Below are 22,181 nucleotides of genomic sequence, written 5' to 3' on the forward strand. Positions count from 1 at the left end.
GCTTTTGCTACCACTATTGTAACAATATCTATACAATGTTTCTTTAGATGCTTGTTTTAACCATAATACTACTATAATATAATAATGACTAAAAAAGTAAAATTTGTCCATCATTCTTTTTAGAATCTTTTAAAGAAGAGTAAATTATGATTTTTGCCCCTGTACTTATATCATTTTTACTTTTTTAGACCAAAAATAATTTTTTAACATCTGACCCCTAACATCTTTTTTTCTAACTCTTTTGGCCCCTAACGTCTTTTTTTCTAACCCTTTTGGCCCCTAACATTTAATGGATGAGGTTAGTGTTATAGGCCAAAAGGGTTAGAAAAAAAGACGTTGGGACTCAGATGTTAAAAAATTCTTTTTTAGACTAAAAGGGTAAAAGTGATATGAGTACATGGGCCAAAATCGTAATTTACTCTTTAGAGAATGATTCAAAGTTGTCTTATACTCTTATTATATATAATAATAATTTTAATGACTAAAAAGTAAAATTTGTCCATCATTCTTTTTAGAATCTTTTAAAGAATGATTCAAAGTTGTCTTATACTCTTATTATGTCTTTTATAAAATCCATTATTAAATTAAAAATGTTTATTGCTTTATTATTAACTTGTTGTTGTTTTAACTTATTAAATTAAAAATGTCTATATACAACTCCTTTTTGTTGTTTTGTTACTTTATTATTAACTTATTGTAATTTATCCAGATACAAGTATCAATATCAAAATAAATACCATGATAAATAAAAGCATAAATACAAATGACAGATTAATTTTCATTAAAAATAGTTTCTATAGTTCTATAACTATATTTCAAAATTACAATCATCAACCATAGTTCTATAACTATATTTCAAACTTACAATTATCAACTAGTGGTTGATAAATATTGAAAAAAAATTATCACACATCAACTAGGTTTATAGATGCAACATATATATGAGCTCTGGTTTAATATTGTCATGATTCAAAATAGAAAGTTAAACTTTTATTTTGCATTGATTTCCTGTAACCGGACTTCGGTTCAAAAATAATATTCTCGACCATTAGGGAAGAAACAACTTTTCTACTTTTGATATCGCTAGACTATAAGTCTTTTGATGAGAGCTTTTCCATGTTAACAAGCTAAATCCATCACTAAGCAAAAGTCATTGTTATCATTTTGTATTATTATCTTTAATAAACATATAAGTTGCTAATAAACTATTTAAATTTTAACGTTGTATAAACAAATAGTAGAACTACATCTAAATACTATATATATATATAATTAAAAATAAATTAAATATTATATGAATGTGGTAAATTTTAAAAGTTTGAAATAATTGAAAAAAAACATAGCCGTTTAAATGTATTAAAATTTAATAAATTTATATATTTTTCAAACACATATACAAGTTTATTTCCAAAGGTGTTGTTTTTATGTCAAATTAATGTTTTTTATAATTCTATCGGGGCTAATGAAGATGGTTGGGTATGAACTATGAAGTGCACACTGGTGTCTCCACCATTGTGAATCAATGTATAATTTGAATGAAGAAAAATTACAAATGTTACTATCATACGAGACAAGTAATTAGTTGTCTTTTAGTCGTATGATATCAAAAAGAATAAAAATAATGAATTTAATTTCACGAATAATCAGAATTAGTGCCAGATTCCTGGGACATGGGGATTCTCAGAAGAACATAAGAATAAAAGGGTCACGTTCATGAGTTGAACATGTGCTGCATCATGTCAAATGCCACACAAGTTGTCATCTTTATTTTAAACATTAATTTTTTACATCTAAATTATAGAATGAAAAAAAAAAAAAAAAAAAAAACCTTGAATATCAATATTAACAATTTGTAATATCTTTTTATTCAAATTTATGTTAGTTAAAAAAGTTGAAGTATTAAACCATAACTCAATAAAAAGTATGAAATGCATTAAACTTATATCTAGTAAATAAGTAACTGATTGCACCATATGTTATGTAACCTCAATATTATTTTTATGATTCTTTTATTTCATCTCATCTTATTCGATTTCTTGATTTAAAAAAGTTTATTAGAAAAAATATTACTTATAGTATTTACTTATATATAATTTCACTCGTATCTTAGCTCAAAATATTATCGTTTAATTCTTAAATATTCGTTATTAACTATTTAATAATATTTTATATTGTAAATGATAAATAGACAAAATGTCTTAAGGTCTATGTAAGAATTAAATGTCTAGATGGTTCCTGTGATTTGTAGAAATTACAGAGTTATTTTAATAATTACAAAGTTGGTTACAGTGGTTGCAATTTTGCACTCGTATGGTTCTTATCACTAACCTTTGTTAAGTGTTTTAGTTAATTGTGTGTGAAATGACTAGATTGCACTTGAATAATTAAAAAAAAAACATAAAGATGGGCTCGCCCTTATCTTCTTCCTATCTCTTTCTCTTCTCTAAAGAAAACCCTACCACGATCCTCACCTTTAACCCACCACCACCACCTCCACCTTCAACTAGGGATGAGCATGGTACCCGTTCGATACCGAACCAGTACCGAAAGACGGGAAAATTAGGTATCGGTACCGAATATACCGGTTGACGGTGGAGGTGGTGGTGGGTCGAAGGCAGAGGTGGTGGTAGTTTTTGTTAGAGAGAGAGAGGGAGAGAGAGAGAGAGAGAGAGAGAGATAGGAGGAAGAGATGAGGGTGGATCCATCTCTATGTTTTTTTTTAAATTGTCCAGGGGCAATCTAGTCAATTCGCATACACTTAACTGAGAAACTTAACATAGGTTAGTGATAAGGACCACACGAGTGCAAAAATTGCAACTATTGTGACCAACTCTATAATTATTGAAGTCTTGGGACCAACTCTACAATTTCTGCAAACCACAAGGACCTACCAGACATTTAATTCTTTGTGTAAATTAGGTTAAACCATTTGGTCCGAGGATAGGTAAAATATATGGGCTTAATAACCCAATATCTTACTACACCAATCCATGTCTCGCAAGTCGCAAGATAGCCTAAGCCCATGCATGTATCTTTCGTTAATCGTTAATCAACTTAGCTAGTATGCGGTATGCCTAATGCATGTATCTGTATGAACTACATATAAAACTCTTTATTTGTTTACTCTTATTTTTTATTAAAAAATTAGAATTAAGTAACTTTAAAATACTTATTATGATTAAGTCACTCGCAAATTATTAGATATAAACAGCTTACACAACACAAAAATTAATAACGTTATAAAACCGGACCTATCGGCTGTCACCGTCTCAGTAGTCGAACCGGGCCTCAAAAAGTAGATTACAGCATAATAAGGTTAAAAAATAGGAAACAAAAATGAATACAAACAAACTATGAGATGTCGCGATTATAGGACTTCTAGCATTGACAAACATGACGATCTGACCAATGGTTGTGTGGCAGTGAATCGGCTAGCATAATCAAATGTCAGACGTGGTGAGCGTCGTAGGATAATAGGGTACCGGTTCATGACAGTGAACAGACGATTCCTGTACATGAGTCACTAACAACATGTAAAACTTTATAACCAGATGATTTGGGTTATGTTATATGGTAGTAGTCGAGTTAGTCGATTAAGAGAGTTTTTATTTAATAATGAATACAAACGAACTACGAGATGTCGCGATTATAGAACATCTAAGAAATGAGAGGTTCGAATAAGAGATTGGAAAAGGTTGATATTTTTCAGCGGAAGACAAGGTTAAGGTGAGTGTTATGCCCCTTTTTAAAAGTTTTTAGTTGGAATATGTGCTTGTTAATATGTCAATCATACATAGTGAATGCTTATCGTGTTTTTTAATGTTACATGCAATGTTCAGGTTGAACTAAATGTTGTTGTTTATCTTATGTGCACGTTATTGGGTTAAGGTGTAAAGAGGTAAACACGGCATGATTAATTTGTTATGAACAATCATACATGATTTGGGATGTTTATAAATAATGTGTTAAAGGATTTATAAACATTTTTAGGTGAAAAAGGACCTAGGGTTTTAATGGTTAAGGTGTTTAGTTTTAATGGATGCTGTAAGGATTTGTTGTTTCCGAATGTGTTCGCATATTGACAAGATATGAGGTAAAACATTACTCTTAATGATTTGTTGTTGGCTTACACAGAAAGGGGACATCATAGATAATAACTACTTATTCGAACAACTAGCCATACACATCTAGTCAACTTTACTTCTTAGACTTCGTACCTTAACCACCCCACCTCACATTTTAGAAATATCATAATAGGACAATCATACTAACCCCGGCATTAGTGATTAGGTCATCATGGAAGTTGATGACATATGGCACATGATGTTTCAATTGTTCAATCTATGTATGTTATCATCATTGATTGCAATCTAGAAGGTTGATGTTTAAAAGCCTAAAATGTTAAATATTATGACATTATATGTAGTGTTATTCCTTAGATTATCTTATGACATTGTATGTAATGTTCTTCTTTAGATTATCCTATACATAATGTAAATGATCTAAGTGCTTTCTATTTTGGATAAATAACTGGAGATCTATTAATAACAACTCTCGTATATTGCTGATATGCGGTATGGATAACTTACCTAATCACGACAACTATAAATACAACAAAGGCTTGATCAATAATAAAGATATGGTCAAATACATGCACTCGCATTATGTTCCAAGATCCATCGTGAGTAGTATCGAGAGATAAATTCACATCGCAATATATCAAGACATCTACAACTACGTGCACTCGCATTATGTTCCAAGATCCGCCGTGAGTAGTATCGAGAGATAAATTCACATCACAATATATCAAGACATCTACAACTACGTGCACCCAAAAACTATAACATGTACAAGGGGTTAATACACCAATCCTCCCATCGGAGATCTTTGAAATGGGACCTATTCTTTAACCACAAAAACGAAATAGACTTTATACTACCAATCACGCACTTAACCTTTGGCTCCTTCTTGTTAAAAGTCTTGTCGTTTCGAGCTTTCCAAATCATCCAAAGCGCCACCAAGATAATACCATGGACAATCCTCTTCCCCCACTTACCTCCTTGCGCTTGTTTATACAAAGAGTTAATTACACAAATGGGTCTTGTGGTTTATACCTAATTTCGCCTTTGGGTACTAACTTTTTATTTTAACATATTTAGGTTCTATGATTTCAATTTTGTAACACCTTGGCTACTAACACCAAAATTAGTTAATTAATAACTAAAATACCCTTGCATTTTTTAAGTTTATCAATGTAACACATTTGGGTACTAACACCTAATTTTATTTAAGTTTAAATCAATTTTACAAAATCTATTTATTTTTTTATTTTCATCTTTTTATTATATCTCTTAATTAACATAAAGTCTATTTATTTTTTTTATTTTCATATTTTTATTAAATTTCTTATTTAACATAAAATCTACTTGTTACAACAATATTTTTTTTAAATAATTTTTTTTAAATAAAATATACTAGCTATATAGTTTTATGTAAATTAAATTTCTTACTAGTTTTAAATAATGTAAACCTTACTCGTTTTGAATTTTAGATATATATGATTGATAATAATAATAATAATAAATATCTTTCATGTAAAAAAAATTAAGCCATTTTTAACTCGTTTTTTTTCATTTACATTTTACTATTTTAGAAAGATATTTAATTTACATAAAATCTACTAGTTGCACCAGTAAAATCTACCAGCTATATAGTTTTATGTAAATTAAATATCTATTTTACAAAAAAACGAGTTAAAAAAAGGCTTAAATTTTGTTAGTTTTATCTAAAATACCTAGCTATATAGTTTTATCTAAAATACCTAGCTATATAGTTTTATGTAAATTAAATATCTGTCTAAAATAGTAAAATGTAAATGAACAAAAAAACGAGTTAAAAAAACGCTTAAATTTTTTACATGAATGATATTTATTATTATCAATCATTTCAATCCAAAATTGAAAACGAAAATTTAATTTACATAAAACTATATAGCTAGTAGATTTTATTTAAAAAATCTATTTAAAAAAATATTGGTGTAACAAGTAGATTTTATGTTAAATATGAAATTTAATAAAAATATGAAAATAAAAAAAATAAATAGAGTTTATGTTAATTAAGAGATATAATAAAATAATGAAAATAAAAAAATAAATAGATTTTGTAAAATTGATTTAAACTTAAGTAAAATTAGGTGTTAGTACCCAAATGTGTTACATTGATAAACTTAAAAAAATACAAGGGTATTTTAGTCATTAATTAACTAATTTTGGTGTTAGTACCCAAAGGTGTTACAAAATTGAAACCATAGAACCTAAGCCTGTTAAAAAAGAGAAGTTAGTACCCAAAGGCGAAATTGTGAATAAACCACAGGACCTATTTGTGTAATTAACTCTTATACAAAAGAAGAAGGTCTTTAGTATGAAGAACATAACCTGTATACAACCCACACCATTTCCAAATATTGGTCCACACACCAAATGAAAAGCCACAACCAATGAAGATGTGACCCGAAGTTTCAAGATCGACATCGCAAAGCTTGCATCGGTCATTCGGAACAAACACATTTCTTTTGCTTAGCGCTTCGACAGTGGGAATCCTGTCCATATCTGCCCGCCAGGCGAAAATATGACACTTTAAGGGAACCCACGCAACCCATTTAAGCTTAAAACAGCCAGCACTACTCGAACTAACCTGCAACTTATTTTTGACATCTGCTACGGTGAAACAGGATGACCCAGCCCACTCCCAAGAGTCTTTATCAGCTGACAAATGAACCTGGCCTAGCAGCGAAGATAGAACAGTCCATTCTTGAACCTCTAGAATCCCCATGGGCCGAGAATAATCCACAGGAGACCAGTTGTCATTCGATCCGCAAGAACTAATCAGCGCTCGTTTGGACTTAGCATCACGGTAAAGAAGAGGAAATTTAAACATGAGAGGCACATCTAGCAACCAAACATCCTCCCAAAACCGAATGCTACTACCATCACCTATCTTTCCCTGCAAATAATAAAACAATTAACATCCACTTTAGAAAGTAATTTAATTCTCATATAGGTATCTTAATCTCAATATATAATGAGGGGTACTTCTACCACCTTATTTCTACGTATAATATGTATAATATCGATGTTTATTTCATTACCTATAAAGTTAAACTTTATAAACCTAAAACCGTTTATTAATATAACAATGTATGTAGTTTATCCTTAGAATATGTTATACAATACATAAATGATTCACATTTATTTATGTTTGGACGGGTAAGTAGAGATCAATTAAAAATAAATCATGTATATTGTCCGTATAGAATAAGTTATCTAATCATAACATCCGCAAGTGCATAAACGTTTAAATTAAAAAACATGCAAGTGTAGTATGTTTAATGATACATCTTTTGTAGTAATGATAGACAATTTCACATTGCCAAAAATCAACACATTTACCAAGCATGGCATGTATGCTTATGATACATCATTGATTAAGCTATTGACATTAGTTATATCCAAGATGTGGTTCTATGGTAGTTATCTATTGATTTGGCATTCCTTTGAAAACTAGAAGGCTTCAAAGATCATAGCTACTTAATTCAACATGCAATGCCCTACTCTTCAAGTCAACTTTATTTCTTAGTCTCCATACGTATTGTGTACCTCAACCATCATACCTTACATTTTAAAAACAACGCAATAACACAATCATATAACACAGACATTAGGGTTTAGGTTGGAAGCTAACACCATGTTAATGAAATATGAATTGATGTAGACAAAGAGGTTAAAAGGAATGGAAAAAAGAAAAACGAAAAGAACTTCCTCGTAGGCATGTTTGCCTTAACAACTAGAATGATGAAGATGCAAATCGTAGAACAACAAAATAATTCAAATCCATTTTAGAAACTAAATTAATTCTCATATTGGTATCTTAATCTCAACAATTAATATAGGTTTTCATTTCTACCTCGCTATTGCCCCCATAAGAGGTTTATTTTTCTATCTACATAAATGGTCTACTTAATGATCTATTTAAAGTTAGTGTTTATAAACCTAAAATTATATATATATATATATATATATATATATATATATAGGGAATGGTTCAAATGAAAACCACTTTTATTGTGAAAACTCGAAAACTAACTAAAAAAAGCCTAAAAAACACACAATTTTTTTTTCAATTTTTTTTTATAAAAATCGCTAGTTTTTATATATAAAAAAAAACTTTTTTTCAAAAAAAAAAAAAAAAAAATTGTGTAGTGCACATGTGTAATAATACACATGTGTAGTACACATACATATGTGCAGTATTACACATGTGCACTACACAAAAATTTTTTTTTTTTTTTTGAAATTTTTTTTATATTAAAAAACCTGCGAAATTTTGATTGCAAAAAAAAAAATTAAAAAAAAATTTTTTGTATGTTTTTTTGGCTTTTTTTAATTAGTTTCGAGTTTTCACAATAACTAGTGGTTTTCATTTGAACCTTCCCATATATATATATATAACAATGGACATATTGTTTATCCTTAGAATATCCTATACATGACATAAATTATTCACATTTTTTTTTAATTTGGACGAGTACTAGAGATCCATCAATAACAACTCTCGTATATATATTGTTGATAGGTGGTATAAATAACCTACCTAATCATGACATCCGTAAGTGCATAACCTTCTCGATCAACATTAATTATATGATCAAAACAAGTGCACGTGTAATACGTTCAAATATCATATTTAATAGTAATTTGAGACACACACACGTCCCGATTGATGAAGACATATACCACACATGATATGCATACTTATGCTAAATCATCATAAATTAAATTTAGTTTTTATTTAAAGATGTAGGTATTTATGAGCTTTGAAATTTGGAAAGCCATATAGACAATAGTTATTTATTTCATTAGCCACTAGCGCTACTCGCCAAGTGAACTTTAGTTCTTAGTCTCAACATTCATTGCTGTACCTCCCACCTCACTTTCCGACATCATATTACTACAATCATGCGAACACCGACATTATCGTTTAGGTCATCCTGGGAAGTTAACACCATGTTAATTAAAAAATGAGTTAACATGAAATAAGTAAAAGGAAGCGGACAAGAAAAATGAAGAGAACTTCCTTATATGTAGGTATACGTTAATAACTATATCAATGAAGATGGACAATGGAAACCAATAAAATATTTAAAATCGATGTTAGAAACCAAATTAATTCTCATTTTGGTACCTTAATCTTAATAAGCAATAGGAATTTGCATTTCTACCAAATTATTGTAACCTATGTGTTTTATAGATCAATCTACCTAAGTCATTGTTATTAATTGCATGAGTTAATAAGTAAATGTTTATAAACCTAAATCGTGAAATGATTTATGAATGTATGTAATTTTATCCTTTGAATATCTTATACAAGACACAAATGATTCACATGTTTTTTTTTTTTTTGACAATTAACTAGAGATCCATTAGTAACAACTCGCGTACATTGTTGATGCGTGGTATGAATAACTTACCTAATTATGGCACTCATAAATACATCAACGTTTTGATTTAACTACTAGCAATTGTTACATCTCAATTTGATGTTATGTTCTTTATGGGAGAATACAACATGAACATTGTTATTAGTTGTGTGTATAATTAGTGTTTAATTTGTATGTATTAATGTTTAGGAATGTGGCTACATAACAATGAACTATCAGCTTTTTCATTCCTTCGAAATTTGGAAGGTCTCATGTAAAATAAGTACTTATCCCAACAACTACTAACCTACTTATCAAGTCAACATTTAAATATTTAATTGATAGTTTCAACCTTCACTGATGTACGTTAACCATTACCTATCACATTCTTAAAAAGATATCATTGTACAACCATACAAACACCGACATTAAGATTTATGTCATCATAGGAAATTATCACTAGAATATTGAAACCAGTTTTCGTATTAAAAGTAAAAGGAAGTGAGCAAGAAAAACAGAGAGAACTTTCTCAGCAAATATGCTTTAACCTCTATAACAGTGATGAAAAATAGAATTCGGTAAAACATTTGAAATCCATGTTAGAAACCAAATTAATCATTTTATGTTGGTGTCTTATTCTCAACGATTGATGACTTTTACGCTATATTCTCAAGTCGTAATGACCGTGATGCTATTAGTTGCCAAATTTAGCATGGCACTATGACGCTGTCTCTTGAGTCGCAAAGACCGTGATGCTATTAGTTGCCAAATTTAGCATGACACTATGACGGTTGTTGACCGCTTGCTATAAATATCCATCATATTTTATTTATTTATTTTTAACAGTAGTTGAGCATCATATCAAAAGGCCCACATATATGTTGCGAGTGATGTATGGCCTTTAGAGCTCCTTTAGTGATAACTCACATGTTACATATTCACATCCACGAGTTATCATTATTCTTCAAATGTTAATGTTTAAAAGAAATTGTTTTTGAGTAGTTTATAGTAAAACCATTTGATGAAACAAACATAATAACTACCATGAAAATGTGAAAGAATGTCACAACACCGAATATATTGATGCATTAAAAATAAATAGATTAAGATAAGTTAAAATACATAAAAATATTCTTAAAAGAAAACTTCTTTTTATGATATTAATGGAAATGCTATAAGAAATGTCTCAAACTGATATCAAACATTACATGCAAATTTTGGGGAAGCCTTTAAACACCAGCAGCTACTTCACTCTGGGTTAGGTTTAGGTATAGCGTTGTCCCTTTGGCTTAGGAATTCAGTCCTGACGTGGGACTGGGTGCAGGTTGATTTGACTGGATTTGGTTGGCTTGTTGGCTACTTTAATTAAAAAAAATCACATGGCTGACCACGCCACACCCCTCATTTTTCACCATAAATTTATCGATCCCACCCTCACCACGTGTCAAGCAATGCCTCCAACCCAAACCCCACTCCCTACCGTCGTATTCCTTCCTGGTCAATTGGCGGATGATTTTGAATATATTAAAATTCCAAACCGTACCTGTGTGTTCACACCTGAGACATTTAGTGGATTCCTTAAATTCCATTAAATGCCCGTTTTGGAATGTTCTTTAATTTAATAAAAAAAGAAAAACACTAATGCATTTCTCGTTTTTCACTTTAGTAGTTAATGATTTTTTGATAATTAATACTTATACATTTGTAACGAACACACATTTTTTATTTATTTATTAATGAAACTAAATAAAAAGTTATAGTAATAAATGTAAATACTTTCTGTTAGTCATTTTGTATTCATTGTTCACCCATATCATATTACTAAAATTAGGTAATGTAATACGATATGATAATATTCAAAAAAAAAAAAAATGTAATACGATATGATAATATTTAAAATTTAAATAATTTTATTTTTATGAAATTGTAAAAAAGGAAATTAAGAATTTCAATTTTTCAATCAGCTTTTTATTATACTTAGTTACCATTTCAAATTATATAAACTTATAAGTGTTTTACATCTAATATTTATTTATTTTTCTCAAACAACTGTATCTAGACAAGAATTCATAACTAAATCATGCCCCAAAAGGTATTTTCATGAAAATTATAGATCTCTTAATTAATTACATGGTCACACACAATTAATTCAGTAGTAAAAAAAACATCTAAAAATCCAACTTTATCAAATTACAAAAAAGCCCCTACTTTTTTCCCCATATAAATACCCCTTGTAAACAGCACAATAACCACCACTTGTAATTGTAAACCCCCAAATTCCCCCAATTCTCAAATTGTTCATAAAAACAAACCCTAATTCCCCAAATTCTCACTCCAAATAGCTTCAATTCAACTCATGTTTTAGCTAATTTCTGTACATAATCAACTGCTAATCATTAATCAACTGCTTCCTTTGTTTTATGTAAGTTCTCACACAATTTCTAGCATTTTGTAGGGTTTTTAACTTGTAAAACCTTCTGAATTTTGTGTTTTTGTTACTTATGGTTCATGTTTTTTGAATTTTGTTAGGGTTTAAGTTCGTACGAGTAGGTTGAGACCGATCGGACTAGTGTTTGACCATGGTGACGGCAGATGGTGATCACGGTGAGATCAGTAAGCTTGAGTTTCGGCCACAGCCTAAGGTGGAAGATGCTGAAATTGAGCTTCGTAGACAGCTAAAAGAGGCCGGTAGGCTGCTTTCGAAATCACCGGATTCGGTTGAAGAGCTTCTGTTTATACTTGATGTAAGTTTTTTCAGTTTTTACAGCTTTATGTGAGCTTGTTTGTGTAGGTTTTGAAATGTTATTGTTTAGTTTAGTCCTGCATGTTGTTTGATTGCTAATTGTTCCACTGGTTTGGATAGTAGATGGTGATTTTAGATCATATGTTAATGATGTTATGTTACTTTTGTATATGATTATGTGTATATGGATTTATATGGTTTAGAATTTAGATAAAGTGTGTTAATCGAAATGAGGTTGTGATTCCAGAAGTGTGGTGACATGTCACATGTCTGTAAAATTAAACATGAACTTATTTAAATAAGTGACTTGTATGTGAAAATAGATAATAACGATGACCGTTGTAATTATGATTTACGAAAGCTAACGAGGCTGGTGCGTGGTGTTAGATACAGTTTTAAGAGTAGTTAAAGGCTCATGGGTTTTCATCTATGGTATTATTAGATTTATTGATGGCCATGTGATATACCAATCGATTTACGTAAGTTTGCGAATCTAACAGTGGAGTCGTAATACAAGATTTTAGACTAAATGCTATCGGCTAGTTAGTTAGTTGTAAATTCATGCATGGAAAAGATAAATGATGTAGATAATGGTTAGGGTTTTTGGGAGTTAATGGCTCTTGATCACGTTTTAGAACTTAAAATATGTTAAAATGGATAACGACAACGATTTTTGTAATTACGAATGCTAATGAGGCTGGTGCGTGACTGCGTGGTGTTTGATAAAATTTGGAAAGAGTAGCTGAAGGCTAATGGATTTTCATCTATGTTATTAGATTTATAGCTAAGCCTTGTGATATGAAAATTGTGATGTACAGGTCGATTTAGTAAGTTTGCGAATCCAATAGCGGAGTTGTAATTCAAGATTTTGGATTAAATGCTGTTAGTTAGTTACTCGTAAATTCAAGCATGGAAAAGATAAATGATGTAGACAGTGGTTAGGGTTTTTGGGAGTTAATGGGATGTCAAGGACTTCTATAATTACGAAAGCTAATGAGACTGGTGCGTGACTGCGTGGTGTTTGATATAATTTGGAAAGAGTAGTTAAAGGCTTTTGGATTTTTATCTATGTTACTAGATTTATAGCTAGCCTTGTGATATGAAAATTGTGACGTACAGGTCGATTTAGTAAGTTTGCGAATCTAATAGCGGAGTCGTAATTCAAGATTCTGGATTAAATCCTGTTAGTTACGTGCAAATTCTAGCATGAAAAAGATAAATGATGTAGACAGCTGTTAGGGTTTTCGAGAGTTAATGGCTCTTGATCATGTTTTAGAACTTGAAATTTCAAATTTGTTAATTTGATTGGGTTTTTGATATAATTTTTGGCTTCAGCAATTATGGAGACTTCTGTTACTCGTTGACCAATCACCGAATAACGCAATGCAAGATGCACTTAGTTCTCCGACGAAGGCCTTGGTTGCGGGGAGCCTTTTAGAACACCCAAGTATGGACGTGAAAGTTTCGGTAGCTTCATGCCTCTGTGAGGTAACAAGAATTACAGCGCCCGATGCCCCGTATACTGACGAAGAATTGAAGGTAGAGGCAACGTAAACATTACTACATTAGACTATTTCATATGTTTTTCTTGCATTATTTCCGTTTAGCATGTTTATGTTATTTGGGGATGGTTCAAATGAAAACCACTTTTATTGTGAAAACTCGAAAACTAATTAAAAAAAGCCTAAAAAACACACAAATTTTTTTTTTTCAATTTTTTTTATAAAAATCGCTGGTTTTTATATATAAAAAAAAAACTTTTTTTCAAATTAAAAAAAAAAAAAAATTTTTGTGTAGTGCACATGTGTAATAATACACATGTGTAGTACACATACACATGTGCACTACACAAAAAATTTTTTACACATGTGTATTATTACACATGTGCACTACACAAATTTTTTTTTTTTTTTTTTTGAATTTTTTTTAAACCTGCGAATTTTGGTTTGCAAAAAAAAAAAATAAAATAAAAATAAAAAAAAAATTTTGTATGTTTTTTTGGCTTTTTTTAATTAGTTTTCGAGTTTTCACAATAAAAAGTGGTTTTCATTTGAACCTTCCCCTATGTTATTTTACTTAATTTATATATAAATTTTTTAATATCCACAGGGTGTTTTCCGGTGTATTGTTTCTTCTCTAGAAAACCTATCAGACGAATCAAGCCGATTTTACAACAAAAGGGTCTCAATTATTGACAGTATTTCCAAAGTTAGGTCGTGTATTATCATGCTTGATCTCGAGTGTTTTGATCTGATTGTGAAAATGTTTGAGCACTTTCTGAATACAGTACGGTATGACGTTTCTTGTAAAGTAGAATGCATTCACTCTTCTTCTTTTTTTATCAGTTATGCTAAGACTATAACGTGTTGTTTCTTTTTTCTTTTCAGGGACCATCACCATGGTATCGTATTTTCGTCAATGGTAAATATCATGGCTCTTGTGTTGGAAGAGAGTGAAGATATATCACTCGATATGCTCAAACCGTTGTTAAAAAGTGTTAAAAACATCGAGGTATGGGATTAATTATTATTTGTAACTAGAGTACTAAACCTAATTGTTTCTATTAAACTACTTTCCTCTGTGTAGGGCGTCTTACCGGTCGCTAGAGAGTTAGGAGAAGAAGTGATTAAGAAGTCCGCAGATAAAATTCGGCCATACCTTAATAAAGCAATGACCGATTTAAACGATTCATTGGCTCAGTACAGTCAAGTTGTAACATCTGTTTGTGAAGGCACTCCTCAGTTTGCTGAAAATAACGCCGAAAGTGCTTCGGTGCATGAAAAGGTATAATTTAGGAATTAAAAGATCCCCTTTCTTATATATAGTATATTTATGTGTTTTCTGTTTCTACAGGTTGTCGATACCGCGCCGGCAGTGGTATCATCGGAAGATGCGGCTCCGGTATGAAATTTGTTAGTTGACGTTTTTTTAGTGTTTGTTATCGATATGCTTTACTAAATAATATTTAATAAGATGAAAAACATTTCTTGATCAGGTAACGAGCAACGGAGATATGGTCATTGGGAACGAAGAAAATGTTGATGCCCAGCAGTCTAAAAATCCAGAGGAAGCTGTTGACGTTAACGATGCGGGAGATACGAATGATACATCGGCAAAATCAGCCGAACCTGTTGTTGAAAGCGTTCATGTTGAGAATACAGCCGAAAAAAGCGCTGAAATGGCAAAATCAGCCGAACCTGTTGTTGAAACCGTTCATGTTGAGAATAAAGCCGAAAAAAGCGCTGAAATTGTGGTTTCTGTTGAAAAGACGTTAGAAAGTGAGGTCACAAATGCTCCAGCACAAAGTGGCAGCCAACAAGAAGAATCCCAAACTAAAGTTCAAATTAAGAAAGGGATCCGGTCAAAGAAAAAGGGATTGACTCGAACTGATCGGCCACTAACAGTTGTTGCGTTGACCACAGTAAATGAAGTGACGAGTGACCCGGAAATGAGGTCACCTAAACGCATCAGAAAATTAACCGAAAAGGCCGAGGAGAATAACAATAAACCTTCGGTTACAACTGGTGATTCAGGGCCAAAACCGGCTAAAAGGTCACGCAAAAAAGTTGGTGGTGGAGGTTCAGTGGCTAAGAAGCCTAAGGTGTCTGGTGAGGAAGTACCAGAGTCAAAGAAGTCAAAGCCGGATGATAACAAAGAGGCAGAGGCAGGGGGTTCAAAGGTTAAACCTGCAAAGCGGTCCCGTAAGAAAGCTAACGAAACTGATTCAGCTCCTAAACAACCGTCTGGTAAGAAGGTGCAGAAAAGTAAGGTAATAACGAAGTCTAGTGAAGACAAAGATGAGGAAACTGATTCAGACAACACACCGCTTAAGTCAAAACAGTCAAAGAAGTCAAAGCCGGATGATAACAAAGAGGCAGAGGCAGGGGATTCAAAGGTTAAACCTGCAAAGCGGTCGCGTAAGAAAGATAACGAAACTGATTCAGCTGCTAAACAACCGTCTGGTAAGAAGGTGCAGAAAAGTCGGGTAATAATGAAGCCTAGCGAAGACAAAGATATCGAAAACAAAGATGAGGAAACTGATTCAGACAACACTCCGCTTAAGCCGTCTGAAAATAAAGACGAGGAAACTGAAACTGATTCAGACCGCAAAATACGTAACGTGTCAGAAAATAGAGATGAGGAGGAAACTGAAACGGATTCGGACAATATACCGCTAAAGCTGTCTGCCCAAAGAGTTAGTAAAAGCCGTTCTTCCGTGGTCAAATCACGGTCAAAGATCAAAGACGGAAAGAAGCAGGGACGTGGTAAAAACGTTGAAGAGAAGAATCAGACGAAATCTTTATCTGAAGATGACGATGTAAGATTTTTACTACGAGTGTTTACTTTCCTTTTTTGTACTAAAGTTATTTACCTTTTTTGATTGTTAGGGTATGGATGTTTCGCTACAGTCGGTGCTAAAAAAGGCTACTAAAGTGAAAGGCAACTTGGAGGGAGCCTTTTCGACGGGTTCAAAACGGAAACGCTCCGTTACTAAAAAGAAAGTATGTATTCCTAACCCGTAACTCGTTCCTCATAGGTTAACTTGCAGTCAACATCTAAAGGTTGGATCCTATCATTATTGTTATGATTTTGCAGGTAACGGAGACTATAAAGTATGATGATAGTTTGGTTGGTCAAAAAGTCAAAGTTTGGTGGCCCGAAGATAAAATGTATGCGCTTCTCTTTAACATATTTAAAGTTTCTCATGCAATATTGCTGATATATACAATTATACATCCTTGCTTGTAGGTATTATGAAGGTGTTGTTGAATCCTTCAATTCTGCAGAAACCAAGCATAAGGTTATTTACTTATTTACTTATTTTACTACTTACTATATATAAGTTTAAGTTACATTTTGTCAATCATAACTACCAGCTTAACCGATACGTTTAACGTGGATATGATAAATAGGTTTTGTATGTGGATGGTGATGAAGAAACCTTGAATCTAAGGAAAGAAAAGTGGGAATTTATAAAAGAATTTTCTACACCAAACAAGGAGGTTGTGGTTGCGGTTGAAGTTCAAAATACTGATATTCTTCCGGACATGTACGCGTTTGTTATCTATCGTTAATCTTTTTTTATTATGTATTTACATTACAACCAAGGGTGCAAACGAGCCGAGCCGAGCCCGAGCTCGACTAGGCTCGAGCTCATTTAACATATGAAAGCTCGAGCTCGAGCTCGGCTTGATTCGAGCTTTATTTCTAAAGCTCGAGCTCGGCTCGAAGGTAACTTTTCAAGCTCGAGCTCGGCTCGGGCTCGACTCGTTTAGTATTTATTAAATAATTTATATTAATTATAATTATTATTATACATATAATTAAGTTATTTTTTTATATTTATATAAATGGTAATTATTATTATTATATAAATATATGTTTAATATAATTAATAAAAAATATATAAACAGAAAGCTCGTTTAGGCTCGCGAGCCGGCTCGAGCTCGATAAGCGAAGCTTGGGCTCGGGCTCGTTTACTGAACGAGCTTGTTTTTTAGGCTCGAGCTCGAGCTCGTTTAAGCTCGGCTCGTTCGAGCTTTTTTCGAGCCGAGCTCGAGTAGCTCGCGAGTAGCTCGACTCGTTTGCACCCCTAATTACAACAATGTTTCTCAAACTTGACAATATTGATATCTTTAAACAGGGCCGAGGGTGAAAACAAAGTCAGCGCCAAAGAAGTTGAGTCAAAGACAGACAAAGAGACGAAGAAAGACGACAAAAAAGCAACACCGAAAAAGATGGTGTATTCCAGGGGTAAAAAAGGAAGCAAAAGTAAAACTAAAACTAAAACTAAATCTCTAGGTGATAATGTGAAAGAATCTGGGAGTGGAAATGCTGCTGAAGAAACCGAAAGTGTAACGGAAAAGTCAACGGAGACTCCGAAGACTGGGTCAAAGACTGAAAAGAAGAATAGGGAGATGAGTTAAGTGAAATGGGTACATTTTGGTGGTAGTTAGTGTTTTAAGTTGCTTGGTAGAAGCTGTTGTCTTCTGTTTCTATAGTAGGGGTAATAGGCAGGTTTATGTTTCATGCCTTTTTTTTATCTGTTTAGAAAAAAACTTGTTGGGTTGCAATTTATTGGTGCTTTTTATATGTTCTTGTAAAATGTGGTGTAGCCAAATCATTTAGCAGGGCATTGGTAATCCAGATTCTACTGCTTAGCAATAGGGGTGCAAACGAGCTCGGCTTGAAAAAAAGCTCGAAGTTGAGCTTTAGGTCGAGCACGAGCCTAAAAACAAGCTCGTAAAATAAACATAAATGAGGCCGGGCTTCACTTATCAAGCTCGAACTGTCTCACGAGCTTGCTGTTTATAAAATTTTGAAAAATAACTAAACTATATATAAAACAATAATTATAATTAATATAAAGGAATTAGCAAATAATAAACGAGCCGAGCTTGAGCTTGAAAAATTATATACGAACCGAGCTTGAGCTTTCAAAAGTTAAACGAGCACGAGCCTAGTCGGGCTCGGCTCGGCTCGATTGCACCTAAGGGTATTTGTAGATTCTACAATTTAGTAATAGGGAGGTCTTGATTTTTAGGTTAAAAAAATTGCAACAAGGAGCAAGGATGTCTATAACGCAATTTGGTTATGTGGAATATGACTTATGCAACATATAACACTAGTGGGTTGGCCCGTGTGATGCGGCGGGTGTCACCGAAGCACTTTTGGTGAGAGCAATCTAACTGGGCATGCCTTAAACACTGATTATATTTGGACAGGGCATTGGTAAATCTAGATTACTGCTTAGCTAGGGTATTTGTAAATCAAGATTCTACAATTTAGTAGTGTATTACTGGGGTCTTACAGGTTAACAAAAAGTGTCTTCATTTTCAGGTTAAAGAAAGTTGAAACAAGGAGTAAGGATGTCACTTACGCAATTTGTTTATTGGTATTTTGAAAAAGTAATTGACATGGCAACATACAATACAATATGAGAACCATTTATCTTCACTTTGTACGCTGATATGTAAAAAAAACATACAAGGGACTGTTTTTGAACCTAAAAAAATGTAGAAAGCAGTGAGAATGTGACACGCGACACATGAGATTTATATATAGACAACGGTAATTGAATCAGTAACTCTGGTTCCATCAATTTTCTAAACTTATAAAACTTTATGTACCTCACTATTTTGTTATGTTCCACTGCAAAATTGAACATTTTTTCACTTTAAAATGTGTATGACATTGATATATTCTTTATAAAAATAACGACTATTTTTAAATGTAACCCATTGCACGTTTAACTTTTACCATACATACGTTGTTGATATATGTCATGTCTGAAATAATTTTCTGATTATGAAAACTTAGGCGAGGGTATCTAACACAAAAAGTTTTAAAGAATTGAAGTAATGTGCTTTTTATTTAACATCTTTATTTTTATAGTTATATATTGTTTCTTTATTTTTTATACCAATACTAATTTTTATTAGTTTATAGTTTTTTAGGAATTCTTCAAGATTAGTTTTTAGTTCTTAAGGAATTCTGCAAGATTTTGCAATATTTTGGGTTTCGAATTCAATAAAACGAGGTTCATTTTTATATTTAAACAATTTTATACAACATATTATGAAAGATATTCAAAAGGAAACAATCTCTCACGCATCACCTATCTTTTTCGTGGCCGGTAACTTTACACTTGAATAAAATGTTAAATTCATTGTTCAAATATATATGTTAAATTGTTGTTTTTCCGTGAAAAATGTAAGCATACTTTTATCTTTCGCGGCACTTCTAGTCAAAATTGATATATAAATGACACAAAATACATATATTGAGCGACTATAGAATTATTTAAAATGTATAATCGAATAACACTAATAAAAGAAACTGAATACTTGAAATTATGTTTTGAGGAACATAAATTCGATAGAAACCACACCCCAGACCCTTGCCTTTGGGTACCCCTTACACCGCCAGTCCTGCGGGTAGGGGGTGGTCTTTGTGGTTGCCGATGGTTTATGTGTGAAGGTAGGAGAGAGATAGAGAGGGTTGTGCGTATGGAGAGAGAGTGTGGGGTAAAATGGTGGGGTCCATGTTTTAGGGTAGTGGCGTCCTTAAATCGGGTAATTTAGGGTAGTGGATGGTCTAAGTGACGTGACGCAAGAAGATTGGAGAGGATTAGGATAGCCGGTCTGAGCACCCCTTCCCCTCTAAGAAGAAGATGCTAGAGGCCAATAGAGGAATGATTACTATATATTAGTGTGATGGACTCAACTACATAGGCGAATCTATCAATTTGGATTGAGCCAGCTATGTACATTTTATTCGAAAGAGCACATCAATTATTTTGGCAATGAAGGGGGCTGTCAAATAGAGGTGCATAAAATAACTGGTTAGTAGTTATTTTTAACCGTAGATTAGTAACCGGTTATTGATATTTAGTATAGGAATCGATTATTAACCGACAACCGGTTAACCGAAAAAATTGAAAAAAAAAAAAAATCAAAAAACCGGTTAAAGTAATTAACCAGACCAGTTATAAAAATAACCAGTTAAAATAATAACCGGTTAAAGCATAAACCGGTTAAAGTAAAAAAGTCAAATTAACTGATATAACCGGTTACCCAATCCAGTTATTAAAATTAACCGGTTTGTGCACCTCTACAGTGTGAACAACGAGAGCCACTTGAATCCATTGAAGACCGAACTTGAAAGTGGGCCTGGGCTAAACTTATTCATGGGCTCGGTTACAAAGGGAATTAAAAAAACGCATCATAACATACAATTATTTACTAACATGAAATTGAAGACTGAACTTGAAAGTGGGCTTGGGCTAAATTTATTCATGGGCTCGGTTACAAGGGAATTAAAAAAACGCAGCATAACAGACAATTATTTACTAACATGAAAGTGGGCTTGGGCTATATTTATTATGTGCTACAGTTACGGCAATATTTTTTTTTTTGAAACAATGACTTTCTTGCGTTTGGTCACCGTAGTCCTTGAATTGGAGAGCCCCATGGCCAGGCTATGTTGTCTTAACCAGGCCCACGCTGGCTTCAGAGTTTGGCTTAGGTGTTCCCCCGGAAAACCATACCGCCGTCTGCCACTTTAGAGTTAGGGGCACTATTGATTCACGGAAAGCAGTTTTTCAGCTGCGGTGGTGGAGATCGAGGAACAAAAAAAAGAGCAGGAGGATGCTGGTGGGTTGGTGGTTTGTGCAGGTCAAACTAAAAGAAAAAAGAAAAGGAAAAATTTACTTCGTTGCTTTTTAGATATATTTTCGATGTAAAGTTAAATCTTTACAAAGTTTGCTTGTTTTGATTGAGTAGTTACTTTCATATGATTTCATGTCATATGATCATCATTGGGATTAAGGTTTCGTTATTATTGTTTAACTTTGATGTGTAGCATTTATATCCGATTATCCCACACTTTAATATTTATCAAACTGTGTTGGTCGAGTACATTTTGCAATTTAATTTTTATAATCAAACAATATACATAATACTAAGTACATGCTTCTTGTGATACCATACCCTATTGACCTTAGCTGTATAGGTTAATAGGTTTTTGCATGACTTGACGACAACCATCCCCCCTATTATTAATCCACATATAGGACATTTCCATCGTCCCAAAAGAAACTTGATATCGGTTTGACATTGTTAAATACAACTTCGTTTTTGTGCTTTCACAAAACCAAAAATAACTTTCATGTTTTGTCGATGAGGATTCATGAGGCATGTCAGTTCCACCCGAATTGCAGTATCACCTGAATTTCCAAGAATTATTCAAATTCACAACATCTTCAAAATGCGGATATTTAACATTTTGGCTCATACTAGTCACACATCAAGCATGAATGTCAGATCATAAGACAACTAGAATGATCCAAGAATACCATCCCCACAATCTTAAACAAAACACATTTCCAACATCACGAACTGATCTAACGCATTCCCGAACACCCATATTTGACGTTGAAAACAGAATACGTATAATCCAGAA

General features: G+C 32.5%; 1 protein-coding gene across 1 annotated transcript; it reads left to right on the forward strand.

Annotated features, from left to right (window-relative positions):
- Positions 1–11,722: 11,722 nt before the first annotated feature.
- On the forward strand, positions 11,723–18,365 carry LOC110866977 (protein starmaker). The gene is made up of 13 exons (XM_035986639.1): positions 11,723–11,897; positions 12,005–12,219; positions 13,554–13,757; positions 14,328–14,509; positions 14,606–14,729; positions 14,805–15,002; positions 15,072–15,119; positions 15,214–16,536; positions 16,607–16,720; positions 16,815–16,888; positions 16,968–17,019; positions 17,132–17,268; positions 17,863–18,365. The coding sequence occupies exons 2-13, from the start codon at positions 12,055–12,057 to the stop codon at positions 18,143–18,145; spliced, it is 2,904 nt and encodes a 967-aa protein (XP_035842532.1). The 5' UTR covers positions 11,723–11,897; positions 12,005–12,054; the 3' UTR covers positions 18,146–18,365.
- The last annotated feature ends 3,816 nt before the right edge of the window (positions 18,366–22,181 follow it).

The sequence above is a fragment of the Helianthus annuus genome, chromosome 17, assembly GCF_002127325.2.
Source record: "Helianthus annuus cultivar XRQ/B chromosome 17, HanXRQr2.0-SUNRISE, whole genome shotgun sequence".
NCBI lineage: Eukaryota > Viridiplantae > Streptophyta > Magnoliopsida > Asterales > Asteraceae > Helianthus > Helianthus annuus.